Source organism: Siniperca chuatsi, linkage group LG15 (genome assembly GCF_020085105.1).
Source record: "Siniperca chuatsi isolate FFG_IHB_CAS linkage group LG15, ASM2008510v1, whole genome shotgun sequence".
NCBI classification, from domain to species: Eukaryota; Metazoa; Chordata; class Actinopteri; order Centrarchiformes; family Sinipercidae; genus Siniperca; species Siniperca chuatsi.
This window is the reverse complement of record NC_058056.1, coordinates 3,714,159-3,733,935: the sequence shown is the minus strand read 5'-3', so window position 1 is coordinate 3,733,935 and position 19,777 is coordinate 3,714,159. Positions and strand designations below refer to the sequence as shown.

General features: G+C 43.3%; 1 protein-coding gene across 3 annotated transcripts in view; it reads right to left on the bottom strand.

Moving 5' to 3' along the window:
• atp10d (ATPase phospholipid transporting 10D) overlaps nucleotides 1-19,777 on the bottom strand; it is a 93,393-nt gene that overhangs the window by 18,228 nt on the left and 55,388 nt on the right. For all 3 annotated transcript variants that reach the window (XM_044166372.1, XM_044166370.1, XM_044166371.1), the window contains 3 exons: nucleotides 2,824-3,041; nucleotides 2,264-2,455; nucleotides 30-708 (listed from right to left, as the gene is read on the bottom strand). In XM_044166372.1, coding sequence (XP_044022307.1) covers nucleotides 30-708; nucleotides 2,264-2,455; nucleotides 2,824-3,041 — 1,089 coding nt within the window. The remainder of the gene's footprint in view (nucleotides 1-29; nucleotides 709-2,263; nucleotides 2,456-2,823; nucleotides 3,042-19,777) is intronic.

Here is a 19,777-nt window from a genome sequence, read left to right as displayed (position 1 = left end):
ATGTATTGTCTTCGTGATCTTTTAATTACCTTTAGGTGTCTTAGTCAGGTCCATGATGACAGAGTCAGCTCCCTTGGTGTAAACCACCACCTGTCCTGAGAGTGGGTGGCGGACCACCACTGACATCCTCTTCCTGTTAGAGTCAAAGGGTAGGATGTGGAGCAGCTGGACAGCCAGAGAGCCGATTCCTGGCAGATCCACCAGCAGGCTCTCTGCAGAACGTCCCCGCAGGGTGCAGCGGTACGCCTGGGCTGCGTGGACCAGAGCTGCCTCGTCTGGACTCTCTGCCTCATACAGCCGTTCATCATCAGTGTCACTCTCAGAGTCCACTTCTCTGGTCTGGTCCTCAACATCCTGCCTAGCCCCGTGAGGGTTTGTCTTTGTATCCTTGATATCATCCTCTGTCTCTGAGTCCAACTGTCTTGCATCTCCTCCTTCCACTCTAGAAGATAAGTCCAGTTTACGCCTCTGGTTGGAGGTTTCCAGGTTGCTTTCTTGGCCTGGTTCTGACCCATCCGTGGTGCTGTTGGGGGATGTAGAGAAGGTGAAGGAGCTGGTCTTCCCCCGGGCAAACAGCCTGCTGGTGAAGTTGTGAGGGCTGCCTTTGATTGGCGGAGAGGAGAGGGCTGAGAAAGGAGAGACGCTCAAGCGCTGGAATATCAACTTGATTTCCTCCAGGGACTTGAGAGGTGTTTGTGTTTCACGCACCTGCAGGGAAGAGAAATGGAGAAGAAGAGAACATTTCTGAAAATTAAATGGCATTTGTGATATGGTAAAATGTTCATGGGCTTAGGTGGAGAAGTCAGCCTATCAAAAGAAAAGATGGATACAGATTTTTGACAATACCGTTGCAGTACCTCCTACTGACATGTTACCACTAACTGTTACCTCCACCAGACACCAGAACAAGTGTTTGAGAAAATGTTTAGCTTAGAATCTGGGCTTATTTTACATTGATTGACGGTGCCAGTGTGTGTGTTTATTTTTATCATGTTGGAGTTGCCAGTTTAAACCTACAGTTTTGAATTAAATGGTCAATTTGACTTTTTGGAAGAAAATTAATAGTTTAGATTAATCAATTGATGAGTAAAATAGTTGCCAGATTAATTTATAGACAAATAGTCATTAGTGGCAGCCCCAGAAAACATAACTAGATACTCAATATTAAAGGACCATGATAAGGATTCCAAAATGGAAAAAAGAAATCAGAGGTGGAGCACTGAGCTTGAAACTCACTGCATACAGTATCTGCAGTTTGTGTGTGTGTGTGCATTTGTTCATCTGCAGTTTGTCTTATGTACATCTAAAGCATCAATAAAATCTTCATTCTCTCCAAACAAGGGGCTTCCAGCATTTCTTCATTTCACATTTTCAACCCATCATTGGTTGCAACTTTACAATGTGAAAATTAATCAGCCAAATACAGTTTAAAATAACTAGGTATATATTGTAACTAATAATTAGGTGACTCCTGATAATCAGCTAACTGTGACACCACGTCACATTGAACTTGAGCATTTACAGACTCAATACAGTTAAGCCAACTTCTTACAGTCTCATTGCGTTGCATAAACCACATGTGAAGCTTAATTTTAACAGACACATACCACCAGTCCTTAAAGTCAGTAAATCATGGATGGAAACAAATATCTCCAACCCAGTAAATCAATTCAAACAATGTACAAGGACAAATATAGTCTTGATTTTAGATGTGAAAATATCGTTTTGGAGTTACAAGTCTTTGAAGTAACATGCTTTGCAGATTCAGTTAAATTTTATTTATATAGTGCCAATTCATAACAGAAGTTATCTCATTGCACTTTTCTTATAGAGCAAGTCTAGACCATACTCTTTATAATATTATTTACAGAGACCCAACAATTCCCACCATGAGCAAGCACTTGGCGACAGTGGCAAGGAAAAACTTCCTTTTAAGAGCAGAAACCTCGAGCAGAATCAGATTTTTATCATCAATATTAATTATGTAATGGTAGTGGTAATATTAACATTAATAAAATAATAATAATAATATCGTTAATATATCATAGAAAAGGTAATAATAATAATAATAATAATAATAATAATAATAATAATAATTAAAAAAAGGATTAATAATAATAATTGTAGCAGCGGGTGTTGAGCGGGAACATGGGGTAGTAGGTGGCCATGCAATCATAGATCCAGACTCTACAGCTCCGGAGGCAGAAGTACCTGCTGAAAGCGACAAAAGGAGAGAGGACAGAGGCAGATTTCATCTACTCACCACATGTCGAGGCTGGCTGGGTGAGGAAACCACCACACTGTTACAGATGGCCAGAGCCAGGAAGAAGTCAGTGATGTAGATGAGCTCCAGGCTGGATGGAGTCCCAGACGAGCCATCACTCAGAGGCAGCACAGAAGAGCAAAGCCAATTCAACTTCCTCACCAGCTCAGGGTCTGGTACCACCTCCTTTGCCTGAACAGGTAGACACAGGAGAGACAGGAGCGTATCCATTATGGCTAAAGCATGAACAAATTGTGAATTTCAGGAAAATTTCAAGTGCCCATCCAGGGGAAAAAAATAAAAAATAATTCAGAAGGACAGCAGAGCTCACTAAATATGTTTACATGCCCTTAAGTTGGGGTTAGGGTAGAAATCTGATTTGTGACTTGCTGCATGTATTTTACAGTAACAGGTTACTACAGTGCATGTAAATACATTGTTCAACTGCGTAATCTGATTTCTTCAGCAAAATTGCAACAAATTCTCAATTCTGCATGTGAACCAAATAGGCTAGTACACAAATAATGTGTCTATGGTGTTTGTGAGTGTGTGAGTCTGACCTCGCGACTACAGAAGGCACTGGTTCTGGGCTGGATGTGATTGGACAGATGGTCCTCCTCCTCATCTGACTCAGCAGTGAGCGTGTGCAGAGACACAGAGCTGTGGTTGCAGCTGAGGGAGCGACAGCTCAGAGATTTACCACTGCAGCCCGACTTCAGAGTCGCAGAGCGACCAGCCGCCTTGTTCTTCTCTGCCTCATACACCTCCAGCCTCTGAGCTGACACACAGCAACACAAACACAGAGCATTTACATCACTTACAGTACAAAATTATAGAGGATGGAATATGCCGCTTTTTGTTTTGTTTCAGTGATTAATTATAATGAAACAATTACATTAGATTCAGATTATATTCAACCTTATTGTCATTGCACACAGTAAGTACCAGTACAACACAATTTGATGTTAGTTTACCTGATATTGGCTCAATAGAAAAATAATAATAATTAAGTAATTCAATTAAACTGACAGAGTTTAATGGAGAAGAAATGTGGATTATGAATCATGTGCTTTTTTTCTGCTGTGAAGATCTATGACTAGTGGAGTCCTTTGTAAATGTCATAAATCAAAGCTCTACACATGTTCTGTGCTGTGCATCCCTGATAAATGCAAAAAGGTAATAATGATGAACTTATTATTCATCATGACCAATGATATTTGTAAAACTAGTAATGTAGTACTGTTGTACTGCAGATGTCAAGGATCTACTATTCCTTGGTCTCCGACCTGTTTCATTGTTTGACTGCTCGTGTATCTTGATCTGTCTGACCTATTTTTAGCAATGTTTCCATGTTCCCAGATCTCAGCTATTAACTTAGTGAGCTATCATCCCCTTAGTCTCCTTAATGCTCATTAGAAATGTATGCCAAACAACTCGGCATACATTTCCAGCTTTAATGTTTGGTCCAACATTACATTATCTGTGACGGTTTTTCTTAAATTATTTGTCAGTATTAGAATTTTTGGCACAACAAAGACAGATGTTTGTTGATCTAACTGCTGCAAAGAAAATGAATTCCACCTGTTGGAAGTTCCCTCATTCACTCATCATCAGAAAGTGGATTCTTTTTTCTCTGGATGTCATATACCTGAAGTTGCGTTTTACTGCCTGAGTTATTAGCACTTCTAAATGTACCATTAATGCTTTGTGTACAGCTGCTGATTCTGTGTCCAACCTCCACTGTATGATGTGATTTCTTTCTGATTATGTCTGATTATTATTAAATAGTTATTTGCTTGTTTTGTTTTGTTTATGTATTGCATGTTTTATAATGTTCAAATGTTCAATAAAAAGTTGATCACAAAAAGACAAACTACAAAAATAAAACCCAAATTGTTATGAACCAGAACTATAATTTAACATCATATGATTTCCAAGGTATTGGAAAGGTGCACTGGAGGGCAGTGAACAAGACCAAACTTCTGACTTAAGGCCTGCACTAAGGATGTCCTGAAGATTTGTTGGCCCCGATCCCCATCCGAGTCTTTTAATATTGGGTGTCAATACAGAGTCTGATCCAACACTATATTTACATATTCGATCCCATACTATATTTACATAAATGCTGATTAAGTATGAAGGCTATCTGGCACATTGAATAGCTGAAGCCTACTAAACTTTTTTTCACAATTTCCTTGATCTAAATAATGACGATCCTGATTCAAAACTATTACGTTGATAACTTTAAATTATTGCTATTATATAAAGCAGATCTTTTCAAACTGTGAGCTGCGGAAGAGTTGAAGGGGGGCTTGGAGGGAGCGAAGTTAGGCAAAGATACTGTGTGAGGTGAAAGGGTCAGGTACGTACAGATGTTCTACAAACAACAGGAAGTTAGTTATTGTAGTATGACCCCCTGATTTGGTGGGTTCAAGCATCTGTTTTGTGCTTATTACTTCAAACTAAATATGGCCGAAGATGAAGCTGAAAGGCATTTCGAGGAGATTCTCAGAAACCCAATGGCTTAGGCATTCGAGCCAGTGAGGAGAACAGGAGTACGGAGAGGGTGTATCGCAAGTCACTGTTTTTGTCAAATGTCTTTACATGCAGAAACCAGAAAACCAAGGCAGAGACATTAGAATGATATGCATGTTATGCTTTCTTAATTTACACCTCTTGTCCCTCTGTCTCATCTCAGGATTGAAGGTGCAAATCTGCTCAGATGTCTTGCCACTGAGTGAGCTTTGTCAGGTTTTTGAACACCTTTGTGCTGGGCCAGGGCGGCTGTTGTCTCCGTTCTTAGCTGTTGCAGTCACACACGGATTGACACAGACTTGCACCTGCAGATCACACCAGACACACTGTCCTTTCTGAAGGTATAGTCATTGTCCTCCTTTCTTGGTGTGACCCCAAACTATACTTGTGTTTGTGTTGTTTCTGGCCCTCCTTTATTTTTGCTGTCTCTCTGTTGACATAATAGTTACAGTCCAGTGCAGGTACATATAGGCGAGCCTCAAAGTGCTCCCTCAGGAACTTCTTCCTTTTTGTTGCATATTTAGTGTACAGAGAGTGAAGTCTAAAGTGGCCCTGTATGAATGCCTGTATGAATGCTTTTTTTCTAGTTCTGATCTGTCTGGGTACTCACACTGACCCTTTCTATAGTTTCCTGCTGCTCCTCAACACTTATGACTGATGACTCTCTGTCATACTGCTGGCACATGAGTAGCAGCATTGAATAGAAATATCTAAAGGTGGCATTAGAAATCAATAAATAGTTTTATTTCCAAATCAGACATTTTTCCAAATACATGTATTTTCATTTAACATAAACCCATCACTCATTAGTGATCGGCAATAAACTCAGAACAAAGCTTTCAGTTTACAAAGGAAACCCTGAAACTGAGCGACCTGAGATTTTAATTGTTGGAGACTCTCTACTCTCCTGGTGCTATTACATACTTTCTCTCAGGAGGCAAGACAGCTGATTTCCATTCAACTGCATTATGAACTTGAGTCTTTAGCCTCTACAGTTGAAAGCCTGGGTAGAAGGTGTCTACTGTCCAGTCCCACTGCTACTTTGACCAAGAGCTCTGAGCGTTTTAGCTGTCTTTTTAGCCTGCGCCTGTGGATGCAAAATTTTACTATTGCCACTGGACTTGATTTTATTAGTCATTTTGATTCCTTCTGGATAGAGTGGACAACAGGAAAGGAATAGAAAAAAACTAATTTGTAATTTTATTAACTTTATTGCTTTTAGCCTTAATTGATGGTTTCCCCAGCAAGACCCTGCCCAGCATCCTTGCTCTGTACTTCACAGCCCTGTACCAGACATTGCGGGTCCTGCTGGTGCTGGTGATGGTTCTGGTTTTGTTTCTGTTTCCCTCACTAATTCATTTATTCCTGTTAGGATTACTGAAATACAGTGTGCGATAATAATAATAATCTACTCGCAGTCTACACAAACAATCTCATCATGGTTAAAACCACTTCTTCCATCCCCGCTGCTGAATTAGCTCAATTCTGTTTACTCAATCTACGGTCCCTTGCCAATAAGTCTTTCATGTGCCAGGATTTTATCATGACCAATAATATTGACTTTTCCATCATCACAGAGTCCTGGATTAATCCTGATTAATGTGCCCCTCTCATTGAGTCTTCCCCCCAGATTATTTATTTTTTCACCAGTCAAGATTGACAGGCCGAGGGGGCGACCTTGCAGTAATACACAGAAATTATTTTAGCTGTTCCCCAGTCTCACTTGGCTGTTTCTCCGCCTTTTGAGAGTCTTACTTTTATTTTAAAGAACAAACTGCCCATTTTATGTGTTTTAATCTACCGACCCCCTAAATTTACCTCTGGTTTTATTTAGGAATCTTCAGACCTTTTATCAGTCATTATTCTACAATATGACTGTTTCACCAAGAGTTCTTATTCTTGGTGATTTTAATATCCATGTTTGTTGGCCTTCTTCCTCCTCGTTTACACTGTAAGACCGACCAGTAAAAGTTTGTTAAAGAAAATGAGTTGTTATGAGTGTTATCTCAAAAATGTAATCAAAAAGTTAATTCACCTCTAATGTTCTGAGTTATTGGTATATATTTTTAATTTAAAGTTTACAGCACTCAACGACATCACTTTTACAGTAATCTCTTAATCTCGTGCGTACGTGCTTCCCGCCAAGTTTGTGGAAAAGTCCGCCATGTTGGCTGCTCGCTTTGGATGACAAATGCAGAGAAAAGTTTACAGCTTGTAAACAACTTCACTATATTTGAAAGTGAAAGCAGAAAAGGAGATATTTTTCTTCGGGGAATTTCACCGCAGGACTATTATATTAAAAGTGAAATGTCCTGTGGCATGCAGCAATTTTCTCAACAGGCTCAGCTAACTTTCTCTGTGTGCCTGCCAGAGGCTTTGTTTAAACCATCATAAATTGACATTTTATCTAGTTTTTAAGCCACGTTTCTACACTACACTTTTATCCTGGCTATTTTTACCCACATTTTAACAAAGTTACGTCATCGGACGTATGGATCTTAAGCGATTTTAAGATGGCTGTCAACTCGATGTGGTTTACCGGACTGCCTCCACTGCTGCTAGCTCAGCTAGGTTTGTTTTTAGCCTGGCGGCTAGGCTAGCCGGTCACTTTAATTAAGGATTTTAAGCTTTAAGCTTTTAGCACTTATATAGACTTTATTGTGGATTTTAAGCTTTCAGAACTTTTACAGACTAACTGCAAGTGTGATGGCTGAGTGTAGCTCTTGCCACCTTACCATCTCAAAGCTGAAGAAAAGTATCGCTTGTCTGGGAGCCGAGGTCAGACAAAAAGACAAGCTCATCCTGGAGTTCTCTACTGTCTCCTTGGCCCAGGCAAAACACCTTACAGTCCTCAGCTCCTCTGGCTGCGGCAACCGGAATGCAACCATCCCTTTTCACTCCCCTGACTGCTCCACTCCAGTACTAGACAATGATCTTCCGTGGCTCGGTTCCATCATCACTGGCACCCCGGAGCATGAAGCCATTTCAGCTAAGCCTGAAGATCCGTGGCTCCTCATGGGTGCAAAGCCCAAAGCAATGGCCATTTCTAGTCCTTGCTGAGCCCCAGTGGATGCACGGTCACTCATCGACGGGGTGGTGAGAAGGCTCTGGTAAATTCAACTCCACGTCAACTGGAGCACTGGACTACTGCCTGCAAGGATAGACATGGTGCAAAGTGCCCGCCTCCCCCTCCTTCAAATTGGGACTTCCCGCTGGCCAACAGGTTTGACATCCTGGATACGCAGGACTTTACACTTCTCCACTGGAGAGACGCTCCCATTTTCCAGTGATCTAGTCCTCCTCTAGCTGCAAGTTACTGAAAGAGGCCGTGATCAGGAGAAGCTCTGGAGGTCTCATTCGTCCAGAGACAGCTGAGAACCCCTCTGCTAAGAAGGATGCCGCTTCATTGCCGCATCAGTCCCCAGCCCCGACTGTCCCACGGACGGCTGATGGAACTCGGTGGTCTCCACGATCGACTCTGCCTCCTCTCATCCCCCTAACTATGCTGTTAGTTGAAGATTCCATAGTATTGAATATCTGCATTGTTAATGCGGTCACACACTGAGAACCGTACAGCATGCTGTTGGCTAACCTGCAGCATGCTGTACGGTTCTCTTCACGTAATTGACTATTTACATAACCTGTCTCCCCTCGCTCTTCCTGGTCTGCTGTTACTCTGCCTGGACTCACAGATATCATGTCTCTTACGAGTCCTCTGGATATAATCCCTACTAGGTTTTTATTGGATGTTATGCTTTGTATTGCGCCTCATTTGCTATCTATTTTGAACAGCTCGCTGTCTACTGGCTGTGTCCCAGATTAAAACTGCTTGTGTCCAACCAGTCCTAAATCAGAATCAGAATCAGAATCAGAAATACTTTATTGATCCCCGTAGGGAAACTCTTTGTTCCAGTAGCTCTTCTTTACGTCAGTGCACACAGGAGAAAACGATATTATACACTATAAACAGGTCAGAAATAAATTAAGTAACATGTTGGTATAAGTATAAGATAAACTAAGTGTCGAGTACCAAGTGGGTTTACTGGTAGATGGTGAAGTACAGTATAAATACAATGTCACTAATTGTGTAATAAATAATAGTAAAAGCGGAGGTGCATGTACTGTCGAGAGTAATTGAGGTATATCCGTAACAGTAATAAGAAAAACTAACAAGGGAAAACTAATATTGCACTTGAGTAGTAAACAGAATATTGCACAATTATTATTAAGATGTAATGCTCAATGTCCAGTTTAGTGACCTAGGGTCAAACAGACTAATCCTTAGAGGGAGGAGTTAAATAGTTTGATGGCCACAGGCAGGAATGACTTCCTGTGGCGCTCTGTGGTGCTCTTTGGTGGGATGAGTCTTCCGCTGAAGGTGCTCCTTTGTTTAGCCAGCACGTCATGGAGCGGGTGGGAGACACTGTCCAAGATGGCGTGTAGTTTGGCCAGCATCCTCCTCTCTGACACCACCGCCAGAGAGTCCAGCTCCACCCCACAATGTTACTGGCCTTACGGATCAGTTTGTTCAGTCTGTTTGCGTCCGCTACCTTTAACCTGCTGCCCCAGCATGCAACAGCATACAGGATAGCACTGGCCACCACAGACTCATAGAACATCTTCAGCATTGTCCGGCAGATGTTGAAGGACCTCAGCCTCCTCAGAAAATAGAGCGCGGCTCTGGCCCTTCCTGTAAACAGCCTGAGTGTTCTTGGTCCAGTCCAGTTTATTATCCAAGTGTACTCCCAGGTACTTGTAGTCCTCCACAATGTCCACACTGACCCCTGGATGGAAACCGGGGTCACTGGTGCCTTGGCCTCCGTAGATCCACAATCAGCTCCTTTGACTTTGTCGCATTGAGCTGCAGATGGTTCTGCTCGCACCATGAAACAAAGTTACCCACCACAGCCCTGTACTCCGTCTCATCACCACCGCTGACACATCCCACCACAGCAGAGTCATCAGAAAACTTCTGAAGGTGGCAGGACTCTGTGTGGTAGCTGAAGTCTGTGGTGTAGATGGTGAAGAGGAAGGGAGAGAGGACAGTCCCCTGAGGGGCCCCAGTGTTGCTGACCACGCTGTCTGACACACAGTGCTGCAGCCGCACATGCTGTGGTCTGCCAGTCAGGTAGTCCACAATCCAGGACACAAGGGGCGTCCACCTGCATCGCTGCCAGCTTCTCTCCCAGCAGGGCAGGCCGGATGGTGTTAAAAGCACTGGAGAAGTCAAAAAACATGATCCTCACCGTGCTTGCCGGCCTGTCCAGGTGGGTGTGGATGCGGTTAAGCAGGTAGATGATGGCGTCCTCAACTCCCAGTCGGGGCTGGTAGGCGAACTGAAGGGGATCCAGGAGGGGTCTGACCATGGGCCGCAGCTGTACCAGCACTAGTCTCTCCAGGGTCTTCATTATGTGGGAGGTCAGTGCCACCGGTCTGTAGTCCTTGGAGCCACTGGGACGTGGCGTCTTCGGCACAGGAACGAGGCAAGATGTCTTCCACAGAATGGGGACCCTTTGAAGACTCAGGCTCAGGTTAAAGACGTGTTGAAGGACTCCACAAAGCTGGGGGGCACAGGCTTTTAGCACCCCGGGGCTAACGCCATCGGGGCCTGCAGCCTTGTTCGAGTGGAGCCTCATCAGCTGTCCTCTCACCTGATCAGCAGTCAGGCACACAGCAGAAGTTACAGGTGGGGGAGGGGGGGAGTCGTCGGTCTGGAGAGGGCCGTTAGCCTGATGGGGAGGGGGGAGCAGAGTACTCAGAGGAGCTTGAGGGCCGACAGCAGCTGAGTTAGAGGGGGGATGACCAGGAGCCGGTGTGTCGAATCTGTTAAAGAACAGATTCAGTTCGTTGGCCCTGTCCAAGCTGCCTTCAACTCCTCTGCTGCCAGTCGGTCTGAAGCCAGTGATGGTCTTCATGCCGCTCCAGACCTCCCTCATATTGTTCTGCTGGAGTTTCCGCTCCAGCTTCCTCCTGTACTTCTCTTTGGCCTCCCTGATTTTCACCTTCAGGTCGGCCTGGATTGCCCTCACCTCCTCCCTATTACCATCAGTAAAGGCCCTCCTCTTGGCATTTAGAATGTCCTTGATGTCTTTTGTTACCCACGGTTTGTTATTTGGGTAACAATGGACCGTCTTAGTTGGGACATTGCAGTCCACACAGAGTTAATGTAGCCAGTGATGCACTCAGTGAGCCCGTCAATGTCCTCTCTATGAGGCTCACAGAGTGCATCCCAGTCTGTCACTTCGAAACATTCCTGCAGTGTCTCATAGGCCTCCCCTGACCATCTCCTCACTGTCCTTGTGGTCACAGGCTGCCTTTTAACTAGAGGCACATAGCAGGGTTTAAGATGAACCAGGTTGTGGTCTGACCTACCCAGAGGGGGGAGGGGGGAAGAGCTGTATGCGTCCTTAACGTTGGCATACAGCAGGTCCAGTGTCCTCTCCTCCCTAGTAGGACAGCTCACATACTGGGTGAAATTAGTCAGTGTTGTTGAAACACTGACATGGTTGAAGTCACCCGAGATTAATATGAGTGCACTCGGGTGTTGAGTCTGTAGATGTGCTATGGCGGTGTGAATGGCGCTGCACGCCGATGCCGGGTTAGCAGAGGGGGGGATGTAAACAGCCACAACAATGGCATGTGAAAATTCACGTGGCAGATAATATGGCCGGAGTCCCACAAATAAACCTGGGCTTGATCCTATCATGAATAACTATCATTCAATCTCCAAACTGCCTTTTATTTCCAAGGTTCTCGAAAAAAATCTTGATGCTGTGGAAAATAATAGTACCTTTGAAAATTCCAATCTGGTTTTCACCAGCACCACAGCACTCAGAGAAAGCCCTCCTCAAAGTAAATAATTAAAAACTTTATTATTCACTAAGTCATTAATGACCTTTTAATGAATGCAGACGAAGGCATGTGCTTAATTCTTTTGCTGCTGGACTTTGACACTATTGATCATGGCATTCTTCTAGATAGACTGAGGCACAAGGTGGGCATATCTGGCACTGCACTAAACTGGTGTTCATTTTATTTGTCCAATAATATGCTGAGTTCTCTGTAGGACTGCCTGTCTGACATAAAAAACTGGATGTCGATAAATTTTCTCCAGCTCAACTCAAATAAAACAGAAATTCTTGTTACTGGGCCCCTTAATTTCTCTTAAGGTTGAAACTGAAACAACTGGCTGATATATGGAAGCTTGAATCTGGTATGTTGATGTTGAACAATACGCTTAAATAGACATGTATTGTGCATAGCTACTAAAATGTGAATGAATATTTAGTGCACAACACTGAAATTAAAGGTGCTATTGATAACATTGATAACATCCAGCCACTAGATGACGCACTCACCCTCCCCCCTTCCATTCCATTCCAGTGTCTGCCAGATCGTTGCACAATCTGCACATTTTATGGTTGAGTGGGGTGAGACTCAGAAACAGTTGTATCAAGTGAAGAATGTTTTGTGATAGACTTATTAATTCATTTTGCAACATACAGCTATACATTGGCTATAGATTTAGGTTACTTTTTGCGGTGGTGTTTCATGTAACGTTATCTATGGTAATCCTGGAAATGGCTAGCTAGCTTTAGGTAACCCTTTCCCCACCATCATTTAATAATTATATGGGCCCTATGTTGCAACACTTACATTTATAATGACAATTTAATAATCCTTACACTATAAGACATTAGATAAATATTTACATTTTAATCCAATCAAACAGTACAGTATAGTACATTGTAGGGATGCTATTAAAACCCACAGCACACGACATTAGACAGACAGCTACAGTAAAAGTTGACATTAGCTAGCGTGTAGTGTTGACCAAACAATAGTTGAAGTGTTTTCTTGCTGAAAACAAATCTTGTAGCAGATTACAAAAAACTTGTGGATGTGAATTTTGTGCTGCTGTCTTTGATAAAAGGGCACATTTGCTTGAACACTATAGTTTGCATCATAGCAAGTATTCCTCAGTAAGTCCACTGCCTTGTCTCTATGATGACGGTATCTGCACATTTCAGTCAGTAAATGCATTGAAATTTCATGTAACACGGATGCATACTAAGACAGTTGTGACCAGTGATAATCAGGTGGGATGTGTGTCATTCATCTAAACACACAAATTCGCATATTTCCATATTAGCACTCTGATAGGCTCGATAAGCCACAACTAATCCCAAAGAACTTTGCAGCCAAACTAAGCATTGATGGGAATGGGCATGTAAATTCCACTTTGCGTGGTTATTACCAATCATGGTAGGAAGTAAAGTCCCTTAAGGAGATGAAGCATGGGCCATATTGATGGACCTTAGAAAGAAATTGTACAATTAGTCTTGTCTCCATCTTTCACAGAGGCATCCATCCATTCTCTTTTGTCCCACAATCCTGAGAGCCACTGAACGCAGCATTGGCCAGTCTGACCTGTGACCCGGATGTCAACAGGTCAATAAAGGTCATTTGTTCTGTCTCTTTGGAATCCTTCACTGCGGTGGACGGCCGTGGCTGTCGCCCTCTCAGTGTGGTCTGTTCACCAGCAGACACCCACCTAAACTCTCTCCTCCTGGTTTCGCCATGTAATCTGCAGAACCGTAGTCCCCTGATCTACCAAAGCAGTGCGAATGCCTCTTATATCTCTGCAACAAAGTTTAGCGCAAATGGCTGCCACACACAAAGCCTGCCAGCTAACTTCACATACTAACAGGAGCACGAAGCAAGTTAACGCCTAGCGGTTAACTCTGTAAGGACAACCACAGATGGAGCGACCAGCTTCCTCCGATCTCTACAAGCAGACACTGCACAGCAAAAGACGCTTCCACAGCGGAACCACAATTCTTCCCAGCTTGGCTCATCTACAACTGACCGCCAGCTAACAGCACCACCAAAGCCACCTTTCTTTCCCTCCCACTGACGGGTAACGTAACAACTGGGCATAGAATAGAGTAACAGTGTATATAGCTAAGCAAAGGACCTCTATTTTGAGGAGGAAGAAGGAGGAAGATGAAAATAAGAAGACAAATGCAGCTGACAAATGCTGTGCCAGCTCTGACACTAATAATAATAAAGAGCGAAGATAACAAAAGCTGTGCCAGCTCTTACACTAATAATAAAGAGCAAAGAGAAAAAAAGTATGACAAATTGCATTTCCTGCAGAAAATGCATGGGAATGCTAGAAGCTGAAATGATTTTGCAAACCACTGTTGAAAATTGAAAAGTCTAAAATGAAATGCCTGATAAATCTTAAAGCTCAAAGTTAAAGTGTTTAAATACATTGCACTGCACTGCTGAAAAATCTGGAAGTTGAAATGTAAAATTTGGTTACCAAATAATGCTTAAAGCTGAAATACATTGCTAAAGCTGGACACTTAGCTGTACTACTGTCAAATCTGTATTCACACAACCATCAGGAGCAATTTGGGGTTCAGTGTCTTGCCCAAGGACACTTCGACGTATGGGCTGGGGGAAGCCGGGACAGAAACCGCCGACCATCCGATTGGTGGATGACCCACTCTACCACTAAGCCACAGCCGAAAAAGTAGAAAAATGGAATGGTATGGAATAGAAGCATACATGTCCTTAAAAGCTGAACATTTTGACATTTGGATGGCTTCTGTAGCTGAAAGTATGCAGAAGTAGTAGTCCAACGCTAAGTGTACAGAAGAAGACATAATTGCAAAGCATTGCTGAAAATGCAGAAGTCTGAAAGGAAATCACTAAACAGTTTTTTGAAGAGTGGATGGCCATAAAATTTGGTAAATGCCCACCCCCAGTTCAAAGGTATCATTCCATGGTCAGATCAGGATAGAGAGGCAGAAAGAGAGACAAAGAGAACAGCTAGGGAGAAACACAAGACACTCCATGAAAACCCAGAGGTCCTCTTCACTACACCCAACAAAAAGAAGGAACGACCTCATATGCTTCACTGATTCAATCTACATCTGGAAAGATATTCTTTGCAGCAATTAAGCATATGTATCGGCTCAGGAGGCAGATTAAAGATCTGTAAAGATGAACACCTTGACAAGGATGACCCTCTGCATACCATCACATACTACACCAAAGGAAAGGTCATGGTCCAAGGGAATGAAGCACACCTGGGGTCCTTTCAAGAGGTATTTCCCCTGTTGAAAGCTAACAGTACAGTATAGTACATTGTAGGGATGCTATTAAAACCCACAGCACACGACATTAGACAGACAGCAGCTACAGTAAAAGTTGACATTAGCTAGCGTGTAGTGTTGACCAAACAATAGTTGAAGTGTTTTCTTGCTGAAAACAAATCTTGTAGCAGATTACAAAAAAACTTGTGGATGTGAATTTTGTGCTGCTGTCTTTGATAAAAGGGCACATTTGCTTGAACACTATAGTTTGCATCATAGCAAGTATTCCTCAGTAAGTCCACTGCCTTGTCTCTATGATGACGGTATCTGCACATTTCAGTCAGTAAATGCATTGAAATTTCATGTAACACGGATGCATACTAAGACAGTTGTGACCAGTGATAATCAGGTGGGATGTGTGTCATTCATCTAAACACACAAATTCGCATATTTCCATATTAGCACTCTGATAGGCTCGATAAGCCACAACTAATCCCAAAGAACTTTGCAGCCAAACTAAGCATTGATGGGAATGGGCATGTAAATTCCACTTTGCGTAGGTTATTACCAATCATGGTAGGAAGTAAAGTCCCTTAAGGAGATGAAGCATGGGCCATATTGATGGACCTTAGAAAGAAATTGTACAATTAGTCTTGTCTCCATCTTTCACAGAGGCATCCATCCATTCTCTTTTGTCCCACAATCCTGAGAGCCACTGAACGCAGCATTGGCCAGTCTGACCTGTGACCCGGATGTCAACAGGTCAATAAAGGTCATTTGTTCTGTCTCTTTGGAATCCTTCACTGCGGTGGACGGCCGTGGCTGTCGCCCTCTCAGTGTGGTCTGTTCACCAGCAGACACCCACCTAAACTCTCTCCTCCTGGTTTCGCCATGTAATCTGCAGAACCGTAGTCCCCTGATCTACCAAAGCAGTGCGAATGCCTCTTATATCTCTGCAACAAAGTTTAGCGCAAATGGCTGCCACACACAAAGCCTGCCAGCTAACTTCACATACTAACAGGAGCACGAAGCAAGTTAACGCCTAGCGGTTAACTCTGTAAGGACAACCACAGATGGAGCGACCAGCTTCCTCCGATCTCTACAAGCAGACACTGCACAGCAAAAGACGCTTCCACAGCGGAACCACAATTCTTCCCAGCTTGGCTCATCTACAACTGACCGCCAGCTAACAGCACCACCAAAGCCACCTTTCTTTCCCTCCCACTGACGGGTAACGTAACAACTGGGCATAGAATAGAGTAACAGTGTATATAGCTAAGCAAAGGACCTCTATTTTGAGGAGGAAGAAGGAGGAAGATGAAAATAAGAAGACAAATGCAGCTGACAAATGCTGTGCCAGCTCTGACACTAATAATAATAAAGAGCGAAGATAACAAAGCTGTGCCAGCTCTTACACTAATAATAAAGAGCAAAGAGAAAAAAAGTATGACAAATTGCATTTCCTGCAGAAAATGCATGGGAATGCTAGAAGCTGAAATGATTTTGCAAACCACTGTTGAAAATTGAAAAGTCTAAAATGAAATGCCTGATAAATCTTAAAGCTCAAAGTTAAAGTGTTTAAATACATTGCACTGCACTGCTGAAAAATCTGGAAGTTGAAATGTAAAATTTGGTTACCAAATAATGCTTAAAGCTGAAATACATTGCTAAAGCTGGACACTTAGCTGTACTACTGTCAAATCTGTATTCACACAACCATCAGGAGCAATTTGGGGTTCAGTGTCTTGCCCAAGGACACTTCGACGTATGGGCTGGGGGAAGCCGGGACAGAAACCGCCGACCATCCGATTGGTGGATGACCCACTCTACCACTAAGCCACAGCCGAAAAAGTAGAAAAATGGAATGGTATGGAATAGAAGCATACATGTCCTTAAAAAGCTGAACATTTTGACATTTGGATGGCTTCTGTAGCTGAAAGTATGCAGAAGTAGTAGTCCAACGCTAAGTGTACAGAAGAAGACATAATTGCAAAGCATTGCTGAAAATGCAGAAGTCTGAAAGGAAATCACTAAACAGTTTTTGAAGAGTGGATGGCCATAAAATTTGGTAAATGCCCACCCCAGTTCAAAGGTATCATTCCATGGTCAGATCAGGATAGAGAGGCAGAAAGAGAGACAAAGAGAACAGCTAGGGAGAAACACAAGACACTCCATGAAAACCCAGAGGTCCTCTTCACTACACCCAACAAAAAGAAGGAACGACCTCATATGCTTCACTGATTCAATCTACATCTGGAAAGATATTCTTTGCAGCAATTAAGCATATGTATCGGCTCAGGAGGCAGATTAAAGATCTGTAAAGATGAACACCTTGACAAGGATGACCCTCTGCATACCATCACATACTACACCAAAGGAAAGGTCATGGTCCAAGGGAATGAAGCACACCTGGGGTCCTTTCAAGAGGTATTTCCCCTGTTGAAAGCTGAAGTGGACACTTCTCCTCTCACACCTGCCAGCACCACCAACACCTTGAAGGAGAGTATGGCCCCGCTGGAGCTGGACTTTGCTGAATTCAAAGAGCTGACCCAAGCCGGGCTGTCTGACCACCCAGACAACACTCTACAGTAGCTTAAAGAGGAGCTCCAGCAGCTAAAGAGAGACAACCAGGCCTTGGCATCTGACCTCAGAGAAAGTCTAGAGGCACTCAAACAAGAGAACAGTGTGCTCTGTGCTCAGTTAGCCAAAGTGAAAGAGGATGCTGAAAATAGAGAAAGGAGCTTCACCAGGCAAGTCCAACACCTGACAGACCAACTCTCATCAGTTACCAAAATGACAAGTACTGAGACACAGACTCCTGGCCAATGTCTCAAACCCCTGCCTTGCCTCTGTCCCACCCTCTCTGCTCTGCACTCAGCCCAACAAAACTCTGGCACCTGCTGATACATCCACACAGCCAGCTGCCAACACCCAGCTCTGCCCATCCCAGCTTCCTTCCACTCAGCCTGAAGAGGAAGCCCCAAACGTGGTCCTACTGGCTGACTCTAATGGGAAATTCCTGGACACAAACAAGCTTTTTCCTGGTAAGAAAGTGTTATCTAAACACTGCACCACCACAGGCCAGGCAATGAAGCTTTTGAAAAAGGAGACTCTCTAGAGTCCTCAATGCCTGGTGATCGACACAGGAACAAATTACCAACACAGCCTAAAGACACTGCGAAGATGGCGGAGTAGGCCAGTAGGGAGTTCCCTGACACCCACATTGTAGTTTCCACCCTACTCCCTAGGACAGACACCCCACCTCATGTCATCCATGACATTAATATGGAGATAAGAAGAGGATGTGCCACCTTACCCAACCATTGGCACCTGGGCTGGGACCTCTATGATGGATTCCATCTACACAGAGAGCGGGTGAAGATATTTGCAAAGACCCTCAAAGACACGGCCCTGGGACGAAATCCCCCCCACCCCCTCCTCTACCAGCAGCTTTAGAGACCATCCCAGACCTCCTCTTCCCCATCACCATCCCAGGATCATCACCCCCACTATAAGGAGACACAACAGCTCAGCCTGGACCTCCCATTCACCACCCGCCCACAACCTTACCACTTTGAAGCACAACCAGCAAAGGGTACCATTCCCATTCATTTTGATTGTTTTAATACATTCATTTCATATAAGCTGCTGGAATATTCAGGATCTCCACTTCTTAACCTTTGAGCTGAAGAGTGGAAACCCTGAATTCATGAAATCTATCAAAGATGTTGATGTAATTGTATTAACAGAAACATGATGTCATTCTGCTCACTCACTGTCCTCCAGGATATAATTAAGTCATGATGCCCTCTATAAAATTAAAAAACATACGCAAGGGCAGAACATCAAGGGGATCTTGGTGTGGTATAAAGGATACCTTTGCAGTCAGATCTCACCAGTTAAACAGGGAAAATCACACATTTGGTTAAGATTAGATCAAAGCCTGGGCTGAACTGATAGAGACCTATATTTTCTGTGCTATTTACACACCCCCAGTAGATTCTCCTTATTTCGAAGAATACATTTTTGAAACTTTCCACTCAGAAATTGCCTATTTCCAGGCCCAGGAAAACATGCATCTAACTGGAGATCTGAATGGACGAACAGGAATTGAACCTGATGTCATCGACCCACAGGGCAACAACCATGTGTTTGGTCAGTCTCCCCTGTTTACCACACCAATCATCACCCCTCGGAACAACCTTGACTCTGAAATAAACCAAAGTGGCAGGGAGGTAGTGCAACTCTGTCAGGCCTTAGGCCTGTACACAGTTAACCGTAGGTTCAGAGGGGATTCTTTAGGGAGATTCACATACTCCTCAGCTCTTGGGTCTGGTGTAGTAGACTATGCAATCATGGACTATCAGTGCATTCACTGTCAGACAGCAATCCCCCCTTTCAGACCACAACCAAATAAATGTGTTTTTTAAATTCTCAGGTCAAATGAGTGACACAAAAAAGGAACCCAGTAAGCTGTATAAATTAAACCCTACTTACAGATGGGCCCAAGACAGTGGAGACAAATTCATCATGGCCTTGAACTCACCCGATCTGATGAATGACATATCAGTATACAACCAAAGTCAATATGTCCCTACCAGAGATGGTGTAAAAAAGGCTACTGATGATATCAATATGATTTTTCATGAGGCAGCTATTAAAGCTAACCTTATAAAACAAAAACAGAAAAAAACACTGACAAATGGTTTGATCAAGAAAGCAAGACCATAAGAAAAGAGTTGAGAAAAATAGCAAATGAAAAACATTGCCAATCAAACAACCCAGCCTTACGCATTAGGTACAATGACATTTTAAACAAATATAAATGTGCAATTAGGAACAAAATACAAAATTATACCCACAAGAAACTTTA